The following is a 23,865-nucleotide window of genomic DNA, read 5'->3' on the forward strand; positions in this document are numbered from 1 at the left end:
GCAAACATAAATGTGCCCTTTTTGTATGAGCCAGATCTTTTGTGATTCAAACATTTAACAGTCTTTCAAAGGCCATTCACCAAATACCCAGTTGTTTACAAAATGTGGTTAGAAATAACGGCAGATAATACTGTGGCTTTAATCAACCGTGAGTCCTATTATAAGAAGAAAAGTTAAAAAAAGAGCAGGAAACATTGGAATTTTCCCATATGAAAGCACTCTATTTTTTCACACTTAACTGAGATACATAATCTAAACAAGTCGTATTATTGACGTAAAAAGCTGAACTTGTGCTGGATACGTTTCAGTAATTTATTTTTAAACTATTTCCTCAGGAAATTCTTGGCTTAGAATGATTTCCTCGTGTTCTATAATGGTAGAAGCTGGATGATGTCACAGGCTCGAATGAGTCTGGCGTAAGGATTGCTAGTCAGAGTGCCATCCAGTAATGGATTGGTAGGTTTGTGCTTGCACAGCATGATCTTGACATGGATTTACTCCCCATGTCAAACAGAAGGCTGACAGAGAAAATTATAGGATGCTTGTTGAGTGTTCATGAATTTGAGTTTACAGAGGTTCTGGAGGAAGGTTGGAGCTGGAGGCTAGTCTCACATCCAGGACTTAGCCTTTGCGTATTTCCCTCACATTTCCCCTGCCACCTCAACTGCACCCTATTAGTGACACTAGCCCACTCCTCATAGTGAGTGTGGGGGTTGGGCAGTCCTTCCCTCAGCTATGGGAGTAACACCAAATACTCCATATACATATCTTGTAACCAAACCACTGAAAGGGACCATGGTGAAAGAATTGTTTAGGCAGGGATTCTCAGAAGTAAAATGGTAATCAAGAACCATCTTCATACGTTTATCTCATGTCTTGTCTCTCAGAAACGTGTGATCTGTAATTTAACTGTAATGCAAATCAAAATGTTGCTGACTTGACATAGATGGCTTTTGCTGTTGCTGCCAAATTACTTCCAAGAAAAAATTAATGAATATAGCATCGTACAGAATGATTAGTGAGAATGCATACCTGCTTTTCTGGTTACTGTGATTTTCATTGGCTTTGCTGCCTGAAGGTAAACTCAAAGTTTGTTCTGTTTTCCAGAATATGGATAAATAATCTGAAGTCTGGATAAGGGTGCTGGTTCATTGCTGAAATATTAAATATCGATATGGTACTGATTTATTGAGTTTAAAAGTGCTGTACTACTTTTAATATGACTGTAGTTACTTTTTCATGGCAACTGGTTGCACTTAAAATAGGTTAGACATATTGGTGCAGTTAGACATGATTAGCAGTGGAAAATCACATCACCTGACATTATCAGGTTACGTATTATCGCTGAAAGAACAGGTGTGTATGATTACACAGTGTTCTTTTTTGTTGCTGCAATCGAGACCTGTATTATCTGGTACTGCTGAGGAACTAACTCGCTTTCTTCTATGAGCTGAACTGCAGATGAGGTTGTATAGGACAGAGAAACTTTGAGAAAGGATTTTAACATTTTTCTCACCATAGTTGTTTTAGAATGTTTTACCTTTAATCTACAACTTTACAAAGATGCATTTAAAAACAGTTTATACAGATCAGGAAACAAACCTTAATCTTACATTAAATATTCATTACATTCAGTAAGTACAGTGAATATAGGATCTTTAATGATTATAGAGAGGCACAAAAGCTAGGATCCTACCTGCTTCATTTTCCTCCTTGATGTTGTACAGTACATCTACTTTGTGAAATTCCCCCATACAACATTCCAGTAACCTAATATTACTCATTAATGTCATATTTAAAAAATAAGAAGAATAGCTGCTTTGTAGTACGGAACCTTTTGTGTGTACAGCATTTGTCCATTTGTATACATAAGTAAAATGTTTCTTCAACACAACATACATGTAATTAAAAATACGATTTTTTTAAAGTAAATGATATACTTTTTTGTAACACCACTTCGAAGGGCTTCGCGGTACAACTATTAACCAAACAGACAGATCTACTGAAAAGGATACAGTAGCTTAAGAGCAGCATTTAAAATCTAATTTATGGAGTAAAACATTTATATTTTGTCCACTATCCTCACCTCTCCTCATAGACACAAACCATGAACTACGTAGGGCAGCTGGCGGGCCAGATGTTTGTGCAGGTGAAGGAGCTGTACAGAGGACTAAACCCTGCCACCCTGTCGGGATGCATCGATGTCATCGTGGTGCGGCAGCCAGATGGAAGCCTGCAGTGTTCCCCTTTCCACGTGCGCTTTGGGAAAATGGGGGTGCTGCGGTCAAGGGAGAAATTGGTAAGTTTGCCTGAAGTCCCCTCTTGAGAAGTTTAGATATCCTCTAAAGCTACTAACTGTTATATATCCTTAAGTGGAATCTGTTTCTCACTTCTGCAGTTATGGTTGTAGTCCTTTGTTTTTTTTTCAGTTGATGTCTAGATGATGTCTGGTTTTATGTACATCTCCCGTTAATTGTTTGGAACGTGGAGTTTGGGTTTCCCATTTTCGTGTTTAATGAATCAAGACTGTATTGAGTTTATTAAATTATCTGGAAAATGTTACTGACAAACTGATTTAAAATGCACATTTGTCAATTGTATTAGTGGTTGAGGCTTCTTACATGAATATATTTTCCAGTAATCTTGAAATGTTTTAAGTTTCTTTTAACTTATGCAGACGTATGCATAATTGATCTTCTCAATGTTTTGATTAGGTGGACATAGAAATAAATGGGGAACCTGTGAGTTTACACATGAAACTTGGAGAAAATGGGGAAGCCTTCTTTGTGAAAGAGACAGAGAATGATAAGGTAAGTATATGTTAGTTTGAAACTATAATATTATAGATTGCTTGGAGGTGATCTTCATTTGGTCTGAACTGAAGAGAATCTCCTACCATCACAAATTTCAGTAATGTGATCTGTATTTACTTGAAACAAAACCAACACAGACATAATAATAGCCAGTGAAACTGTATAATACTAAAGCATCTTTTGCTATCTTTAGAGACTCACCCAAAGGTCAAGAGCTCACCAGGAAAAGGAAAATGGGAAGTTCCCAGTTAGAAATGTTCATAAGAAATGTTTTGTTTTCTTGCACATATTTTTAGCTCTGATGCATATACAAACAAAAAAACTGTATTTTAATTCCCATGAAGTACAGTATAATGAGTTAAAATTTCCTATAGTGTTTTTGAACAACTAGGGGAAGATATTAGAATAAATATTAGAATTTCAACAGAACAGAGTTTATAGTGTTTATTCGAAGAGATGCAGAGGTACACTAGCCAGAGATGTCTGCAAGTTCTTTAAGTCAGGACTGGACTCCATCAAGCTTCAAAATGTAATCTGCATTTTCTAAGAACTTAAAGGTCACAAATAAGAGTAAGTACAGCATTTCATAAAATGAAAGTTTGAGTTAGTAATTATTTAATCCAAAGATCTCATCGTGATATTTCTTGAAGGCAGCCAGGATATCAGTTTCAATGATATACAGAGTTAGGCGGGTATTTTCATAAGTGCCAATGAAAGGACAGCAGTCTGTTGGGCAGCATTCCACTGGCATATCACTGAGCTTTCAGAAGAGCAGATGACGCTGCTCTGAGTGAGCAGGGCATTCCTGTGTGGGTATCAAGCTACATAAACATGTGGAATAGGTCGCTCTGCTGACTGTGAGACTTACTTTCCCCTACAGGTACGTGTGCGGTGTAACATGTTCCAAGTGATGGGGAGTTGTCAGAATCCTGCCCCAGCACCGGCACAGTTATTGTCTGGAAACTTGCCATTTTCACACTCTCACCCGTTGCTTTCTGCTGCTATCAGAAGCTGGAATTAAATTAGTGTTCAAAACTCTTTGCAGGTGTTAGTTGTGTTTTGCTATTTTTGTGGGAAAAGCAAGGCGTGTCTGTGAAAACGTAAAGCTTGTGTACTTGCTTTTTGGAGATGCTGTTTGCTAACCTAGCTGAAGAGGATAGTCATCACATAAAGCTTTTAATTGTAGTCAGTTAGTAGCCAAGGATGGTTAGATGAAATGCAGTCTTATTCTTATGGGTGAAGGTGCATGAGTTACTATGTTCGGTGTTTCACTGGTAAAAGCACATTACATTTAGTGTATTCCCATACAATTCTCAGTTTTATAGTTGGAATTTCTGATTTTCCATTCATCGGTTGTTTAGTCCTATCATGAACTGGTTTGGAGTGAAATGTGTGATGTCTCGCATTGTTTTGTATCTAATTTCATGTTTCAACAGCTTTTAGTTGTTTCACTTTGTTTGTGATGTTAGTGCTTTGTTATGCCAATCTGATCTATTGTTGCTTTTTATGAGATCTCAAAAACTAATTATCCATTTATACAAATTATGGCATACTGTATCAGAGCCACAGGTGAAGTATTATATTCACTAGCATATAGTTTTCATAATTTTCCTTCAAAGTTTACAGTAAAGTTCCTAATCATGGAACATAGTTTAGTCTACTTTCTGGGAAATATGGCATAAAAAACTATTGGTCTTAAATACAAAAGTAAAAAAAGGTCTTGAAGAAAGACTTACAGAAAGCTGCCAGGTCTTGAAAAACACATCAGGTACCTCGTCTTCAGTCAAATTGTTAGTCGCATTGTCTTGAAACACTCCTAAAATAACTAGAACATTTCTTTCAAGGAAAGCCCTAAAATAAATAAAAATGACATATTAGCTCAAAAAGATCTCTGTCATCAATGTCAAGTTGTCATTTGGTCTTTAGGTTTACATAGCTCTTTGTGAATTCTAATTCCAGCTCTCATCTGTAGCAGCAGACCAGACATGTTTGTTTTATTCTTTTCAAATGTTTAATGATTCAAACCAAGTTTAAAAAATGAATGTCATTATGGATGTTTAGGTAAACGTTTACAAAGTTCCTCTAAATTAATCTATAGCTAAAAAACTGAAATCCCAGTAAATCTTTAGAATTATGTATTACTAATTTATTTTTTATATCACCCTTTAAGAAAAAAAACATTCCTATTCATCTACTTCCTGATATCACTTGCTGTTCACTTCATACTGTAGATCTCCCTTATAAAATAGGGCTCCCTTATAAAATAGTTGAGATTTTGCTGGTTTCAAAGGTTTGATCCTCCAGAGTCTATCAAGGATTGTGTTTTCCTGCAGATCACTGCGGACTTTTTCTGCAGTTTATGATTTAGGCACCTCAAGAGCACATTGTAGTGCTCTTTTGTTGGTAAATGTGGCATATCAGAGATTAATATAATAAAACCTGCCTATGTGTTTGGATCCTGTGTTTTGGTAGATCCTATATACATGTTGGAATTAAGCTTTAGAAATATTTTTGTTAATAGATTAAGGGTATAATGTTAGTATTACCCTTTTAAAGTGTAATTTGTAAATGATGATGGATGTGAACCATAGTAATGTATTAATAGGTTATTACTAATAAATCTCAGGTTTGCTGTCCTTGTTCATTAAAACAAATGTTGGCATTTGTGTTGTTTGTTGGATTTAATGAGTTTTAGTGTCCCTCTGCTGTCTGTCCAGCATTCTGGTAACAGTAAATGAACTCCCTCCTGGCCAGCTACCACTGACTCTCATAATTTGCCACCACGAGGCCTTGGACCCCTACTATGAGTTGTACCAAGAGATTGAGAGTTTTGCGTTTTGCTCTCCTCTGGGCCTAATGGTTGCCATGTTCATTCTGCTGCATTGTGTGGATGGATAAATGTGTTTTTGAAGGGTTTTTTTCCCCAAGTGCTCTGGCTCTCTCCCAGCTTCCACCTGACCTGCTGTCTGGTGATTGGTAATCGTTATCTCTGCACATGTGCATTGCAGTGGATTATTGTGCATAGAATTAAATAATTTTCTGCTTAAACATTTTATTTCATTTTCCAAAAAGTCTTGCTGGGGTGGCATGAACCTTTTTACTGTCAGTGGATCAAGTGGTTGTGAAAAATACCTTGAAATATTGTATATCCCAGACCATGTTCAGGCTGTAGCAGAGAATGCACTGAACAGAGATCTCACTGTACTGTCAGTACAAAATTCTATGGAGAGTGATTCTGAGGTTTTAATATATACCTTTTATTTAATAGAATGGAAGGTTTGAAACATTTTGTCTTGTCTGTAATGACATTGTAATTCCTAAAATCAAGACAACAATTGTCTCTGATTTTTATAGAATTGGCTGTTGTTCAGTAAACTTTGTGTCTAATATTAATAGAATTGGCATTTGTAAGGCTACTCTTTGTGCAGTACAGAATTAATGAGTTGTTCTTCAAAGATACATGTGTATACACATATTTTGAAACCCCTGCATGATGCACATCAGTGAAAAAGTGCTGTGGGGTTATCTGCAATAGAACATGTTTGGCCCATTTATAGGCAAAGAACTAGTCAAGTTAATCTGTGATAATCTGTGCAAATGAACTTTTATCAATTTCACTTTCAGATCAGTGATGCTTAGTTTTTGCCGTTTGATTCTACAGAGTAAGCCCTCCATCCATCTGCTGTTTTGAATCAGTAAATCTCTCCTAAACATAGCACTTCCTGATTACAGAGGGTCAGAGTGGGGGCTTTCTACTTTATCTACCTATCCTTTCATTTTATTTCTATTTTTGTTTTTATAAATCAGTAGTCCTGACAGTGTATTGAAGGATCTTGTAGTTGTTCCATTTCTGACTTTAATAAAACACATATTCAGTCTTCTTTATGTACAGTATTGTGGGTATTCATGCTACAACCTTTATCATGATTGAGCCTTCAGTACCTCGGTTTACCCTCAATAAATGTTCTAGGTGTGGATTTGCTACATTTTCAATCACTTTTATTGTAATATAGTGCCTTTCAATCAGAGCTTTCTCAAAACACTTTACATGCCTTATGCTAAAAAAGAACAGTGTGCAGAAAACAATAATACAAAAATTATGAAATTGAAAGAAAGAATCAAGTTAGGAATTGAAGGCCATCAAGAACACATCTTGAGGCAAGATTTAAAAACATCAGCAGAGGGTGTGTTTTTAATACGGTCAGGAAATGTGTTCCAAAGACAGGAGTCTGCAGCCAAAAAGACTGTCCCTCAGTGTGCAAAGTGAAGCACTTGGAATGTTGAGGAGCCTGGAATCAATGGAATGAGATGAGCAAACGGGGATCTGTGGGAACAGTAACTCTTGAAAGTACACAGGAAACAGGCCGTATAGTGCCTTGAAGGCCAACAAGAGAATTTTAAAGTCAGCCCTCTAAGAAACTGGTAACCAGGTCAGGTTTCTCGGAATACGGTCGAACTGTTTAAGACATGTTCAGCACTCGATCAGCACAATTCTGGACACACTGTAGTTTCTGAAGTCATTTTGTGGATGATCCACTTGGCAAAGCATTGCAGTAGTCTGTTCTTGAGGAGAGGAAAGGATGAACTAATTTCTCTATATCAGTACGAGAAAGAATTGGTCTTGAACGGGATGTTTCGTAAATGAAAGACTTGCAGGCGTGATTTGAAAGATGGGGAAGAGTCAAGAGTTACGTTTTTAACAAAATGTCAAGGAATAATTTGTGTACTGCCAGAAGTGCGTTTTAGACAGTAACTTTGAGACTTGATGGGGGGGAACCAATTTAAATAATCTGTCTTTTTCTTGTTTAATTGGAGATAATTCTCAGCCATCCACAGCTGTATTATCTTCAAGACATTGATTACAGTTGAATGAACAATTTGAGGTTTCAGTGATGTAAGCAGATGGATCTGAATACAATCAGCAATTCTGCTAGAGGCTTCTTGTGTTCTACCACACAGAAACCTACCATCAGTGTGTTTTCCACTGGATGTGTGGTCAAATTTCTGATGTAATCAAGGCCCTAGATATAATGAAAGCTTTCTGGATACATTGTTTTTTCATTTTTGTTATTCACTAAAAGCATCTGCTCTAGGAAGAGGCTGTATGATTCCATATTCTTTCCATTTCCTAATCATGGACCTGACTCTACTCTTGGGAAGATTCAACACTCAAGATTTATTTTATACACCTACTGTATGCTTCTTCACAATTCTGTCACCGAGCTGTACGGACAACTCTTTGAACTTCTTGGTAGAGCGTCTGCTCTGAGGTTAACTGAGGTTGAGGGACAGGTGTATTTGTTCTGATTCTGTCAACGATTTGAACCACAGATGGATTTCATTTGAGTTTTAGAGTGATCTCGCAAAGAAATTTGAAGCTCAAAATGAAGTGTCATAGCAAAAGGGTGAATACTTATTGAATCAAGACATAATAGTGTTTTCTTTTAAATTGCTTGAAAGAAAATATCCACTACCTTTAATCCATTTTGACATTACGGAGTTATTTGTGTAGATCAGTGACAAAAAATCCCCCATACAGTATATGTATTTCTATTTGAGATTGCAACATAACAACTTGTGAAACAACACAAAGAGGGTGAAGGCCCTGCACTGTATGTCAAGTAGGCAAGGTGTTCGGGGTTACAGTGTAGAAAAGGATCGTCCTGACATACAGTAATACAGTCAGCTTTGAGCTGTCATTGCTGTATCAGCTAGTGTCTGCCCTTGAAATCTGATAGCAGCGTGTTAATAGAACCACAGCCTCAGTCCTGACATGGGTACATGCCTTGACCTTTGTTTTTAGTGTTGTCTGTGGTCAGTGGCTTTAAATTCTAATGAGAAGCAATTCTATCTGCAACTACTCCGCATTTTAAAACCGTTATTTGTAAGGTAGATCCTTGCTAATGTTTTTCAGTTTTTAGTATGATATTTTCTGAACTCCTCTCTCATGAATTAAAGAACTATTTTAGGGTATTCCATTTTTTTCCACATACTGTAGTGATCTGTATTTCTCTAAGTTTTCTCCAGTCATGATTTATTATTTGACATAATCAATGCAAAGATTTTTTGATATAAATTAATGATAGATGGGTACATGCCACTGGTTTTTGAATCGTGGAGTCCAAAATCTCTTTTAACAATGGCTCAGCTAGGGCTGGGCGATATGACCTCAAATCAATATCGCGATAAATGTGTAAAATTACCTTGATAACGATAAATGAATGATTTTTTTTTTAAACCTTTGAAATTATACGATTACATGATATGCTGAAAGATCATGTTTTAAACGTGAAACTATTAAAGCTGCACACACCTCATCTTATCTTAGTCTTACAAATAATTTAAGGACATAATTCATGGAAAGACAAACTGAATAACTTTTAATGAACATTAACTGAACATTTTAACATATTGCACTATGAACATTTATGATAAATGTAGAACTTTGAATATTTATCAAATGCAAACTAAATCTAAATGTCTCACATCTTACAAATTTTCAATATAAATTATGCTAGAAATAAAAATATACATATTATGAAAAACGATCACAGTTTTAAATTGTTTTACAGTAAAAGGCAAGTTGACGTTGCCTGAATTGCTAACAAAAATAGAAAATAATGTTTCACATCCATTACATTTACGTCCATCCGTTACGTTTGAGCACACAAACGGTTTTCCGACAGAGTTTATATCTGACTTCTCTTTGTTCAGTATCCTGTTTGCTGAAGCCAAAATATGACCAAACGATCGAAACTGCATCTTTTTAAGATACCAGCTCGTCTTCATTTGTACTTGAGTCATCCCTGCCTGACTGGGGCTCAGTATATGCACTCGTGTTGTCTCATGCCCGACACGCTTCTTTGTGTTTTGAATGAAGGCTGGACGAGGCAGTAGCATGTGACTGGGTGTTGTACAGTAGTTTTCTAAGGGGACCGTTCATGAAAGCCCACAGTGGGGAAAGCTTTTACCGAACATACCGACATAAGCAAAATTAGGTTGGTGAAAGATTGTTAACGTCAGAATCGGTAAATTTTCAGTATATCGCCCAGCCCTAGGTTCAGCTCACCAGGTGAATGGTTCAATTGGTGATCAAGAGCATGTTGGTTTACCACAGTCCAAAGACATACTGGTTGGTTAATTGGTTTCTGGTGCGTGTGTGCGTGCGTGTGTGTTTGGGTCAGTGTGTGCCCTGTGATAGAGTGGGGTCCTGTCCAGAGTTTATCCTGCCTTGCACCCATTGCGTAACCCCGAATTGGATGAAGCAGTAAAAAAAAAAGGTTTAAAAGCAGTACATGTACAGTAGTAGCCCTCAAGGACTTGAACAGTGGGTCCCTTTTCTAAGACCTATACTGGACTTATCAGTCCTCTCTTGTTATTCCCGAAGGAAGTGGTACCCTCATACCTGGCCACCTCTCCTATCTTGTCGGACGGAGCTGCGCTGATGGAAGCACAGCTGGGAAGTGTCTCAACCAGGGGTTCGGAGCTGGGTTGTCCCGGTCAGACTGGGACCTCCCCCATAGCCGCCCAGTCTGGAGCCGAAAACCCAAACTGCTCTGTGAAGAAAAGACGGAAAAGACGTCGAAAGTCCCGGGTGGACAGTGTCAAGAGAGAGGACAGTGGAGATTATTCTGAAGATGAAGATATGTTCCCTATTGACATGAGCTCTGATGATGAGACTGAGCTGGCCGACAGCAGCAGGTAAGCTGGAAAACAAAGCTCTAGTTTCGATATTAAGAGCATAAATTAATATCTGCATGGGATTTCTGCTTTATTGGTCAGGGAAAGAGCATTTCAGTATCTATATACATTATAAGGACTGATCTATACAGAGAATAAATTGTTTTTAGACATATTTTAAACAGGAAACCTATGTAAAAAATCATGTTAATCCTTACACATACTTCTCTTCCAGCTATTTTAAATTGTTCAATCACTAAACATAGTATACATGCCAGCGAATACTTCTGATTGTTAAATTCAGGTTCCAACAAAGTAGCCAGAGTACATAGTTTTATGTGGTTTCAATAATCAAAAGACCTGATAATGTTACAATTCAGGCACTCTGTGAAAAATATAAATCCTGAAGCATGCAGTGTTTTCCCAAACTATCATTGAGCTCAGCAGGTACTAAGGCAATACCTGAAGTTCAAAGGTATTAAATCAGTCTGAGACACTGAGCTTTAACAGTTTGGCATAGAGGAAAAAGAAGGAGGTAGTTTTATCTGAATTAGAAAGGTCCTGTTTAATGGGTGGTGCATCAAATCAGTTCAAATCTTGGCATGCTAACTGTGTGGAGTTTGTATGTTCTCCCTATGTTTGTTTGGTTTCCTCCCATGTACTGTATGTTCCAAAGACATACGGTTAGGTTAATTGGCTTCTCCAAACGTTGGCCCTGGTGGGGAAAATTGTAAGGCTTGCTTTGAGTATTTACCTTAACAACACTTCAGCTGCAGCTTTTTATTAATGTGTAATGTTACCTATCTTGTGTTCAGAATAGAAAAAAACTAAGAAATAGCTTTACTAAATATGAAAAATTTAGTTACCTTAAAAAAAAAATCCGTTACTGAAACCTAGCTTGGTTCTCTCTAGTTACTGAATGTTTTGGGATTTCCTGTCAGGAACTGAAAAACAGTTATTGGGAACGTGAAGATTGACACCACAATAAAAAAGCAATCTATGCATTTCAAGATTCATTTTAAGATCAAATGATGGTGTTTAGCCCAAGTGACTGCAAGAACTGGTAAATTTTCATTAATGACAGCATTATTATTCCATTATGTGTGCACATTGCTGTGTTATATGGAAGATTTACTGTATATGTGGAAAAAAGGAAGAAGACTTGGCAGGCAAGTCATAAATAAACTTGAGTTTAGATTATTGACAGAAGAATACTGGGACTTTGACATCCCCGTAATTAGAATACAATATAATAATGCAGTTCATGTACAATACTACAAGAATATGCACCACTGTATTTGTTTAGCAAATGCCCTTATCAAAACCAACTTACAAAAGATACAATAATATGTAAATACTAAAATGACTTTTTTGTAAAATAAGAAAAAGAAGTAAAAACACCCATAAAAAGAAGAATCCATTCAAATTCTCCCTGGTAGCAATTTCTTTTTATTCTTGCTCAACATTGCTACATTTTTTGCTGTTGTTGTATTTAATTGTTTTTTATAATTTTTTCATTAGAACACAGCTATTCATTTAGCAAAATATTTGTACTTTCTGACCACACATTACATTTATATTTTGCTATCTCTAGTGGTATTCTTAAAATATAAAACTAGTTTTATTTTGCTGTGCATTAGCAAGTTATGTGTTTAACCCGTGCATTAATTAAAATAATCCAAAATTTAGTTATCTGTCTGCTTATGGAAAAAATTACTTGAATGTTTTATTGTGGGGCACATTTAAATTTTAGCATGAATCTTTCGGAATACTCGACAATATTTTTATATGTTTAGGATTTTTAATTAATATGGTCCGCAAAAGACTTTCAATTGCTGTCAAAAAAAGTAACATCCTTTTCCTTTTAGATTTAAAAAATACAATCATATATTCACAGATTGCTTACAAAATGAAGATTACTACAGAGTTAAAATGAAATATTAAGGAAAATGACAAATTACAAGATGAACAGTTTTTCCTTATTGTGTTTCTTTACTTCTGATATTTGTAATGGTTTTATACCAGGATATGCCACCTCATATTTTGAGACGATCATAGGGTTCTGTCTGTTTCATATTTGGTGTTTCTGGCCTCATTGATTGGATTGATTGATTGGAAATGGTGCAAGGATTAATTAATTTCTCTTGCAGTAAATGCCCAGCTATCTACATTGGAGAAACAGGAAGGAGACTCAGAGACCACTTCAGAGGACATGTTAGGGCTATGAAGATTAAAGATCTCTCCAAGCCCATTGTTTCTCATGTCAGCTCTGACAGCCATGATCACACTAACCTCGCCGTCTGTGTTCTCAAAGACAATTTTCCGAACTCATACATCAGAAAGACCACAGAAACTAAAATTATCTTGCAGCTAGGATCACACCTTCCCCCTTCTCTTAACGAAAGGCTACTTTTCTTCTATATTCTCTCTATTCATTGTAGTTTTCATTTCACACCTCACTTCACTTATTCTGACTTCACACCTCCTGATTGGCCTCTCTGTCCCCTGCTCCCGCCCCTCGCTCCTCCTCTCTCCCAGCTTTTGTTCTCCCACTACATTACCTTTGCCTACTGCCCTGTCTTTCTCACACCTGAAGAAGGCTCCACGGCCGAAACGTTGTGTTTTCTTTCTTCTCTTTTCAGCATGGAATAAACCTATTGTTCCTTTGCAGCCTACGTATGCTGACACAGCAACCCACCTGAACTACTAAGGATTAATTTAAATAACACAATGTTTATACTGTATTTGACAACAAAACTGAAAAAGTGGCCATAACTGCTTTTAAGTGTATAAATGCTGACATTGTATACTTAAAGTGCCAACTGGCGCAGTTCCACAAACTTGATTTTTGAAATCCTAAAAGGGCGCAGATTTTCCTTTGGTGAAAGTGACATAACCGAGGCTCTGCTTCGGTCTAAAATCTCTAAATTCAGAAGTTTAAACTTTTAAGCCTTTGATAATTTCCTATAGTTTAATTCAGATTTTTTTTTTCAGGATGGCATCACGTGAAATCTACAGTGATGAGGTACCGATGGGAAAGCCCGTTGGCAACAACTTGAAGCAAAGCATGTACGCATGTTCAGATGGAGAATGGTCACCTGTTCAAAGGTAAATGGGAAGAAGAAAGCTTTAATTCTGACTAGGTTCAGCACTAGGTTTTCAGATGAACAATCTTTAAAAAACATTTTTCTTGTGGGATCCTACATTTTAAATTTATTAAACCTCAGGCCATGTTACCACCAAGCTAAATTTATCATGTGTTTACCAAGCCAATTCTTCACGTTTGAATGCAGACTCCTTTTGATGCATATTGTAAAATAAGAAAAGTTGGACACGTTTTGTGTGAATTATTCCAAATTGTTCCTGTTCATACATTGACTTTCATATGCTTTAGAAAGCTGGTATATAAATACAGTATGTATTGGAGTCAAAGCTAACTGTATCAGATAGTGTTGACATTCTGACATGAAACGTGAACTACAGTTACAGTCTCACACATCATTATTCTAAACTACAGGAACATTGCAAGTCTCTTGTATTTGTACTATGTGAATCCTCTTGGTAGCTAAAATTTAAAATAATAGCTTGTGGTCATATCCCTGAAGTACAAGTGTGATAACTTTGATGCAGCTTAGTGCTTTGAAACTCACTGAAGTGGTTAACATAGATCAACATACAGTAGCTTCACATACCGTCACATTGTCTCCTTGTGGCCTCATAACGCTTATTTTACTTTCTGCGCCTTCACCATCCTTTACTGCCCAATAAATGTGCTTTTGGCAGACCAGATGTCTTAAAACAGGCCAAGTGGAATATAGTTTTTTGTGTAAAGAATCGTTGTAATGCCAAAATAGAAAACAAAAGACAGAACACTCACAACATGAAATAAAAAGTTGACATGTAACTTTTTTCTTCCAATGTGCTGTCACACTATAGCCCGACGATAGGGCACAAAGGCCTGTTCTACACTCTACCAATCCCTGCAAGCAGTGGCTTGTCTGTCTCTTGCCCACAGCAATCTTCTCTCTTCCAGCCTTCAGACAGGTATAAGACTGATTCATCTTATTGTCCCATTCCATGCCCTCTCCTAATTCAGTTGTTATACTACGTCTACTAACAAATTTTAAACTACGGATAAATAAATTGGTGGTTCATCACACAGTTTTGTAAAAATGTTAATTTAATGTTTTTTTTTACCCATTAAGTAACTGTTTAAGAAAACTGAGGTGTATATTTCAAAGAGAAACTTAATATTTTTCCAGTTTCCTTCATACAAATCCCTGTTTGAACTGTCTGTGATGGTCACAAGTCCTTCCATAGTACCCTGATATGCACTATAGGTACTGTTCGAATATAATTATTCTCCCATTAAAACACCCCGTGTATAACCGCCATCCTTCTGGCTTTCATTACAGGTTTCACTTTAACTCACAACTGAACTTGTATTTTGTTGCAGGAAACATTTTAACTGCTTGTGAACGTCTTAAAAAAAGTAACAGTTTTCAAGTTATAAAACTCTAAAACAGTGGGAGACTACAAGTTACCCATAGAGTTTATGATGATTATAATTGTGTTATTAGGGAAGCTGTTAGTTTAAGTGTTCAGTTTAATGGCAGGGAGCTGAGCTGTATTCAGTCAGAAGCCTCTAGGACAACACTAATGAAAGTTTCCCAGTAGTTTGTTTATTGTAATCGTCCTGTCACTAGATGGTGAATGAACCAATTCTAAAGTTAAAAAACTCTTTTTTTTCCGTTAGGCTGAAGCAAGCTACAAATACCCATTGGAAATAAATTGACAGAATAAAAAGAATCTATTAGTCTTACATAAAACAGACAGGAGGTAGTTTTGAACTATATAGGTCACACAAAATTAAAACAAATAATGTTATAGAGTAAAACCTCGATATTCATAAGTTGTCCATTCATGCAAAATTATCAGTGACCACTTTCATGGTGTTCACAGATCGAAATCACATCTTGTTTGCTGTGCAGCAGGAGCCTAAATGTGGTCATTTGCGATCTACTTCACCTTCATCTCTCAGTGAAGACATACTGTAGCTTGGTTAACAAAGAGTTAACATGTTTATGTAGAAGTGCATCATGGGTTGTGGATCAGTTACTCAGTTTCTATCAGGAGAGCGTTAGATGTACAGTATGTTATGTGTAAACTTTTGTCAGAGTAATGCCTGTGTGTGCTGTGCAATAAATGTTAAATAAAAAAAGCTCCTTGGTCTCCTGAGTTATGAAAGTCTCCGTTCTTGCACGTCTTATGGACAAACTGCAGGAGCAGGAGAGAGAGATAGTTGAGTGAGCACCCTTAATTTATATTCTTGTCTGTTATTACTTTATTGCTTTAATAAACTTCATTACAGTACAGTGGTACCACATTTACTGTACAATAATAACAAAAACAAGATCTAAATAGTAAAGAAAATGCACTCTGCTTAGAATGAAAAAAATAATTATAATATAGGTAAGCCATAATATTATAACAGCAATTTAATTTATCTGTTTGCACATACAATAACTTGAATTATCAATGAATCAATCAATCAAGTCAAATCAATGGTTTGTTTTAAGTTAATGGTATTCATTAAATATACTGACTACCAATAAATAATAACACTAGTTCTGAAGTAATTAAGAGTTGTAATAAAAATATTACTATCAAAATGCAAGTCGTGGAATTATGACCTATTTTTCCCGTAAGGGGCACACACAGACACAGACAGGCACACACTCACACCAGGGCGAGTTTTCCAAGAAACATATTAACTTACCACTATGTTTTTGGACTGCGGGAATAAACTGGAGCACCTGAACGAAATCCACACAAATACAGAGAGAACATATTGTACAAACTCTATAGATAGCAACCCAGATGTGGAATCAAACCCAGGACCCCAGAGCTGAGAGGCAGCAGTGCTAATGTCTATACTGCCCTGGATTCTACTAATAAAGCCAATATTCTTTTCTGCCTTTTCAATGTCCCATGTTTGGTTTAGGAATTAATATTATATCACCTGTGTTAAATTAAACATAAAATGACAGCTCTGCAATAAAACAACTGTGTTTTGATCTTTTTAACCACCTTACTTGTTAATTAAGTGGAACAGTGTCAGGTACATCGTGTTCCCATCACTGCGTAACTGACAGTGTTTTTTTTCTCATCTCTAGCCCAGGAGGATCAAGGCCTTCAACCCCAAAGAGTGACTCCGAGCTGGTCACTAAAGTCTCTGACAAAGCTAAGCAGGACAACCCACAAATGCTGTGGGCCTGGGGGGAGCTACCACAGGCTGCAAAGGTACAGACGTTTTCTGCTTCAGGAATGTTTATCTCCCTTTTTTTCATTTGATATTATAGTACAGTATATGTAAAGTCACATAAGCGATTTGCTGAAGAACAAATGAGCTTTTTTCAGTGATGTCTTCCTTTTGGCCAGACTTTTTTTTACATTTTAAAATTTAATTGTTCTTTTGTGTGTAGTTGTCATGGTACTTGAATAATCAATGGGTTTTCACAGTGTTAATGAAGATGCTTTGAGAAAAAAAAAGTTTGAGCAAAGTTATTAGTTTGAGGGCATTTGGATTATGGAATGATTTCGAGAATATAGGAAGGATCTCATCCAGCCGTTTCTTATATTGGATAGTTTGTTCCACACAACCTTGTTACCCATAACCCTTTGGATAACATGCAAAATCTGTCCTTGTCTACACTAAATATAATCTGCCATGTGTTTTCTCTCTTGAATCTTATCTAAATTTGAATTTAATTTGCTGCTACTGCAATGTTCTCCTTTGCTAATCCTACTAATTTAGTAATACCTACAAACACGACTAGTTCACTAGCTATTCTAGAATCTAGATCAATTATATAAATTAAGAAGAGCAATGATCCTAGAACAGGTCCCTGCAGAACTCCACTGATTAAATCACCCCAGTTTAGTATTTGAATATCCTTTATCTGTACCCTCTGTTTTATATTTATTAACCAATTGTAATCTTTCCCCAAATGCTTACTGCAATCTTAGAATTAATCATTTTTGAGGAACTTTACCAAAAGGCATCTGAAAATCTGATGCCCTATATTTGTTCATTACTGTTGTTGCTTTTATTCAAAGAACCATAAGATGTTGCTTGGGCAAGACTACTTTCTTAGAATTTTTATTTCTGTATCAGTGAGCCTCTAATTTAGTTCTAATAATTGTTTTCATAAATCTACTTGAAATAAATGCTTCTTTTTATACATTTTTCTAAAGACATACATATGTTTTCTTTCCCTTCTTTTGTATTATTGCAGCCTTCATTTCTGTCACAGTCTGAGCAGTCTGTTCTGGTAAACATCCCAGTTTCAGAAAGCACTCATTTCAGGGTGATTTCTGGCGCCACCGAGGCTCAGGAAGACTGCCCCCCCTCACCTCTCCCGCTGGAGGCAGCTGCCTCCGAGAGCGAGGCCGCGGCCGAGGTGGAGATGGAGGCCGGCGTCGGGCCGGCAGGGGAAACTCCCCGGCCGCTGGCCGAGAGCGAGGAGCCCTGCCCCCCCGCAGGGCAGCCCCGGCCAGCCAGTAAAACCGACTCCCCCTCCAAAAGAAAAGGTACGGAAAACACAGTGTGCCTCCAGATCTGTCTGCAGAAGCTTCTTTTAAGAAGATCTTTCAAGTGGTCTGTTCTGTCGTTATTGAAACGGACAGCCTTATGTGCATAATATAGCTCAATTACAACGTCATCTCGGGAATTCTCAAAAACAAAAAGAACAAACTGCAGGAGCTCTCTGGGCTCTGGGATTGATTAACATGTTAATGTGTTTTCTACTTAAGTGAAAATGGAAGAACATCATGTCTCTTAGAGAATGAAACCCAGCTTATATTATATTATATTATATATATATTATATATTATATTATATTCTTTTTCTTCTTTTAGTGATCCTTAAATGTAGTTTTTTTTCTTTGAGAGTGCTACAGTTCTTGTTCCAGTGTATCTGTTTATTGTTATTGATCATTACTGATCTTTTTTTAGATAAGAGAAGTCGGCATCTCGGAGCTGACGGTGTTTACTTGGATGACATTACAGAGTTGGAACCTGAAGTGGCAGCTCTGTACTTCCCCAAGAGGTAAGTACTGTAACCATGTTGAGTAGGTGTAATATACAGTAAATGTCTGGTCAAGCATTGCATAGCAAGAACAATTATTTTTCAGCTTTTCTAATTTGTAATAATTTCTGTTATCAAAGTAGATGGATTTGGGGACCATCAAAATTGTTATTCCGTTTTGGCAAATTCTGATTCAACGTTCTATGTCAAGAAAATCATAATTCCAAACATTTCCAAGAACTCTCAGACTGATTATAGGATTGAATTTCTTAATAGTAGAAGGCTTTTGTAAAAAAAAAAAGTAACTAATTATTTTCTGGGGTAATGCAATAATTTCTTTTGCATGCAACCAGTAAGTCTTAAGGTGTTCAGTTAAATTGCAAAAAGAGTATCTGAAGAAACTACATGTTCTGAAGTCTGGTGCAACATTTTTTTAAAGAACTTGATAACAATGCTTCGTTGCTGCTTCTTGCAGTGATGCCAGTGGGCCTGGTAGGAGCAGCTCAGAGAATGGAGCCAGATCTGCCAACCAGTCCCCACAGTCTGTGGGCAGTTCAGGGATGGATAGCGGAGTGGACAGCTTCTGTGATCAAATAGGCGATCTGCCCTCCATTGCCATCTCCCTCTGTGGAGGGCTGACTGATAACAAGGAGATAACAAAAGGTACAAGACTGTGTAGTGTTTCCTCAGCTCCAGCTGCTGTATGAAGGAGTTAAGTATGTTAGTAGGCTGATGTTCAATTTTGTTTTTAAGTTTATGTCATGACAGAGGAAGTCACTTTGACAGCTTAGTATTCTTTCTACTGAATAGTCTTCTATAGGAGTATGTATTTTATTATCAAATACTAATAAGACTTGCGTGTGTATCTTTTTAAAAATCCTGATATTCTTTAATTAAGTTTTTGAAAGGTTCATAGGATCCTGGTTGTAAATTCAATCACATACAGTAGGTTTGTGTGTCTATATGATTCATTGTACATTTTTTTATAATGTTCCCTTTTAGAAACTAAAATTCATGGTTATGGTTAAAATACAAACTGTAATAAACATGTAAATAAACATGTCAAATAAACTGTTTTACAGCATTCTGATGGCAGAGGATTGTATATACACTAATTTAAGTACTTGGGTTTTTGGACTTTTCATTGTAGAACAATTTCAAGAAAAAGAAGTATCTTACCAAAAGTTTGCTGACAATCCAGCTATCATTGATGATCCACACCTCGTAGTGAAGATTGGAAACAAGTAAGTGAGAACATCCGAAGAGACTTCAAGTTTTTAATTCTCAAACCTTTCATTAAATATATACAGTATGAGCAATGAAATTATATCATATTCAAGTAACTTGCTACAACTCAAATCAATGACTAAAACGTGGTATATGCACGTATAACGACACAGTGCACAAATAATCTAAAGTTTATGCTCTTTGTCTATGAACAAATTTAAAACTTACATATATTAGTAATTTATAGCTTTTATGGTGGTGCTGGTGTCTAGCTGATCATGGCCCGCTGTGGACCATAGCGAGAAATGCTTAATGTATTAATATGTACTAATTAAACAGAGAATACTTGCAATTCTTTTAGGTATTACAACTGGACTACAGCGGCTCCAATTATGCTGGCAATGCAGGCTTTCCAGAAACCACTGCCGAAGGTGAGCCAACATGAATCAAAGAACTGCAAAATAGTATGTTGTATATTGACTCTCGTTACTTTTTGTCAGTCTTTCGCTGTGAAAGTAACTTTGAAAGACCAGCAATGTTTCTTTGTTGTGTGATCACACTGTTATCTGTCCTTTTAATAACCCCGTCTCTGTTTTGTGTTGACTAATTCTGTGGTTAGATTCTTTTTGGAAACTATGGGCCCATTCTGGTGTGGTATGAGCAGTTATGCATTCTGTTGCAAAATAATGGTGTTAGTGAGGGAGACTCTCGGTTTCCCTCATTGGAAACAAACGGGAATATTTGAAAATACTACCTTTTCAACAAGATCTAATCTGTGGTGTTACCACCTGTAGAATTAAGTATGAGTAATAACAATTAATAAGTAGAGGGGAGGAAAAAACGTAATCAACATTAGTTTTCTTTTTTTTTAAGTATTTTTTTCTGAAAGTAACTATATTTATCCTGCAAAGGTAAAATTAGTTTGTTGAATCTTGATGTTGTACTTTATTTTATGTAGGTATGACATCAAGTACAGTATGTGCATTTTCTCAAAATTTTTACTATACCCTGAAAGATAAAGTAAACTCATTTTTTCCCTTCTATTTTCTCTGATTTTTTTTCTTCTATTTTTTTAAATGTGGCCCAAGAATTCATGCTTTAGTTATGTCTCATCTGCTTTGGACTTCCTCTCATTCTGTTTCCCCAAGATCTTTGGGGCAAGCCCTGTACGTTTACCATTTTTATTTTGCTGCTCTGTATCTAAATGTGGCCTTTTCCAGACGTGTTTTTGCATGTTTACCTGTTTTTTAGTTTTTCTTTCTCATTGTGTTTTGAGTTCTGTTAGTTATTTTGTTAATTTGCTCTAGACTGCTGTGGAGAGCATCATGAAGGAAAAGATGCCAAAGAAAGGCGGAAGGTGGTGGTTCTCTTGGCGTGGGAGGAACAGCAATGTCAAAGTGGTACGACCCTGAGCCGCGCACAGCCCACACGGACACAGATGTCCGAAGAGAGCCGGAACTTGGCACTCTTCAAGCATGAACTCCCAAGTGTTTCTGAAACGTCCCATTGTTACAAACATACTGTACTCGATCCTTGTAGTGCAAACTGAAAGAGGCCTGGCCAACATTAAGTGTTTCAATACGGTATAAAATATTTTTGTTCAGTTAAGTTCTATTAGTATTGTATAAATAATACTTTGTGTAATTCTGACACAACACAAAAATAGTTGGGGATGAAGCACAGAGTTTCTGTGGTTTGCAGTACACATGGATCATTAGTAACTGGCAGAATTACACTTGTAAAACCAATCAGTGTTCTGTAAATGAAGCTAAGATGCAGTCCTATTATTATAAGCTTTTCTCATTTAAAAATGAAGAGGATGGGCATATTAAAAGACTGTAATAAAAATATTTAAAGATCAGCTGCTCATTCCCCCTTTTAGACTGTATTTTAATAAAATATACTTTATTTTAATAGGAATCCAATTCAGAACAAGGAGCAAATCTGAAAGGGGAAGAGGCTGGAAAAATGGCTTCTGTCAGCAGGTACTACTAAACATTTACAAGTGAAGTCTTCATTTCAGATGCTATATTTTTAACAAATTAATTCAAATTAGCTTTAATTTGCATAACAAGGGTTTTATCATAGTAAAGGTACAGTCGTGCTTGAAAGTTTGTGAATCCATTGCATAATTTGAGATTTTTTGTTTTATTAACCACAAAATGCATATTTAATCAGAATTTCTCACTTCCAAATTGAAATAAAGTATAATTATTCAACACTTTGAGTGTTTTGAAAGAAAATGTCCATGCAGCAAAATAATACATAATAAATTGTGCAGGTACAAAAATAAGTGAACCCTTAGTTCTATGACTTGCATCAAGGTAGAGCAGGATCAGGTGGGTCGATGACAGTGTTAACCAATTAACTGAGATAACCAATGAAATTGAAGATCTGAAATACTGTGTACAGAAGGCTTTCTAAGATGATGCCCTTATTGATGGTGTTACCTGTACACTACACTTTCCAAAGATCTTGAATGGCCAAGATTTGTAGAGCTGAGATTGATGTCTCAACTAAGACTGACTGCCCACTTGGCTGGTGTTGTCGTTGTTATTGTTGCCTCAGCTCATGCTTCTGTGTTAAATTTGTGATGCAGGCTGAAGGATGAATCCTCTTCCAGTGATGAGGACCACAGGACAGCTGAACAGAGCTCTGCTGCTACACAGCAGGATTCTGTATCACTGTCATCCACGGGGGTTTCATACAAGAAGACTCTCAGGCTCACATCTGAACAGCTGGTGAGTGACCCAGTTGGCACAAAATCTCAGTATATCATCTTTCATTGAGTCATTATATATTCTCTAACTTTACCATAAATAGGATCAATAGGTTTTGCACCCTGTAGAAGGCTCCACGGCTGAAACGTTGTGTTTAAGCATGGAATAAACCCGTTACCTGTTCCTTATATACAGTACAGTATGTTGTGTCTGTATATACAGTATGTATGCCTGTATATTAGTTTTATTTTTAAAAAAGCAGTCCGATTTTATCAAGAGGCAATGCAGTTTGATAGAAATGTTCTTTTTGATTACAAAAAATGATTTGACATTCCATGAAAAATGTAAACTCACACTGAAGTGCACATCACACAAATATTTAACCATTTATACTGAAGCTATTGTATTTTTTATGTTGAAACCTGTACACAAAGAATCTTGTTTGACCCTGTTTGACCCCTGATGTAGACTTCAGGTTGTAGTGGCTGATAGGAATTTAGATCCCATGCTATGTTGTGAACAACAGTGAAAAACCCCTCCTTACAGTCCCCACTGTTCAATACTGTAGGTCAGCCTCCAGCTGAAAGATGGACCCAATGATGTTGTCTTCAGTGTGACTACACAGTACCAGGGCACTTGTCGCTGCGAGGGAACCATATACCTGTGGAGCTGGGATGATAAAATAGTCATCTCTGACATTGATGGAACCATCACAAGGTTAGAGAGCTAAAAGCCTGAAGCTTTATCACTTGAGCTTTAGTAACTCAGTTACTAAAACTCGGTTACACTTTTATATTATACAAAATATGTAATTTGCATTTGATGCCTTTCCCTGTTTCTCACAATGTGTGAGGAGTAACCTATTCATTTTTTATTTGTATTTTCTTGTATCTTTTCTAACTGATCGCACTTTTGTCATGATATCATGCAAATTAAGTGAAGGAAGAGAGTCCATATTTATATTACCCAAATTTGGACAGAAGATCATTTAATTTCTGTTGATTTGCACAGAAGACATTTTATTAAAAGAATCTCAAGAGAGAAATCGGTCATCAGTGGAACACTGTTTGATATACCTTTTCTTAGATACTAATCCCTAGATTTAGTGCTGCTACCCAAATTGTTTTTTGATTGTTTACTTACTGAAGACAAAGTTATGTACTGCCCTCTGCTGGCCAAAATGTTTCATTGCAATGTATCGAGTAGTTTTAACTGAATTAGATTACTTCATTTTTAGTTGTGTAACCCTAGTTTTCTTTCTTGAAAGAACCAACATTTCTGCCTTTATATATCTTTACTTATTTGTGTGCTAACAATGGCAGAGTTCAGGAAAAGT

General features: G+C 36.5%; 1 protein-coding gene across 4 annotated transcripts in view; it reads left to right on the forward strand.

Annotated features, from left to right (window-relative positions):
• The window catches only part of lpin1a (lipin 1a), a 47,199-nt gene that overhangs the window by 15,048 nt on the left and 8,286 nt on the right, over positions 1 to 23,865 (forward strand). For 3 of the 4 annotated variants that reach the window (XR_016086076.1, XM_088905588.1, XM_088905595.1), the window contains exons 2-16: positions 2,099 to 2,299; positions 2,715 to 2,810; positions 10,201 to 10,514; positions 13,488 to 13,601; positions 14,430 to 14,537; positions 16,670 to 16,796; positions 17,792 to 18,086; positions 18,510 to 18,603; positions 19,058 to 19,245; positions 19,733 to 19,826; positions 20,171 to 20,240; positions 21,117 to 21,209; positions 21,727 to 21,794; positions 22,409 to 22,550; positions 23,098 to 23,246. Coding sequence is in view for 3 of the 4 variants with exons in the window: in XM_088905588.1 (XP_088761714.1) it covers positions 2,099 to 2,299; positions 2,715 to 2,810; positions 10,201 to 10,514; positions 13,488 to 13,601; positions 14,430 to 14,537; positions 16,670 to 16,796; positions 17,792 to 18,086; positions 18,510 to 18,603; positions 19,058 to 19,245; positions 19,733 to 19,826; positions 20,171 to 20,240; positions 21,117 to 21,209; positions 21,727 to 21,794; positions 22,409 to 22,550; positions 23,098 to 23,246 (2,153 nt within the window). In the remaining variant the exon portion in view is untranslated. The remainder of the gene's footprint in view (positions 1 to 2,098; positions 2,300 to 2,714; positions 2,811 to 10,200; positions 10,515 to 13,487; positions 13,602 to 14,429; positions 14,538 to 16,669; positions 16,797 to 17,791; positions 18,087 to 18,509; positions 18,604 to 19,057; positions 19,246 to 19,732; positions 19,827 to 20,170; positions 20,241 to 21,116; positions 21,210 to 21,726; positions 21,795 to 22,408; positions 22,551 to 23,097; positions 23,247 to 23,865) is intronic. The other variant, XM_088905605.1, reaches the window with a different exon arrangement.

This window comes from Atractosteus spatula, chromosome 2 (assembly GCF_055471065.1).
Source record: "Atractosteus spatula isolate fAtrSpa1 chromosome 2, fAtrSpa1.hap1, whole genome shotgun sequence".
NCBI lineage: Eukaryota > Metazoa > Chordata > Actinopteri > Semionotiformes > Lepisosteidae > Atractosteus > Atractosteus spatula.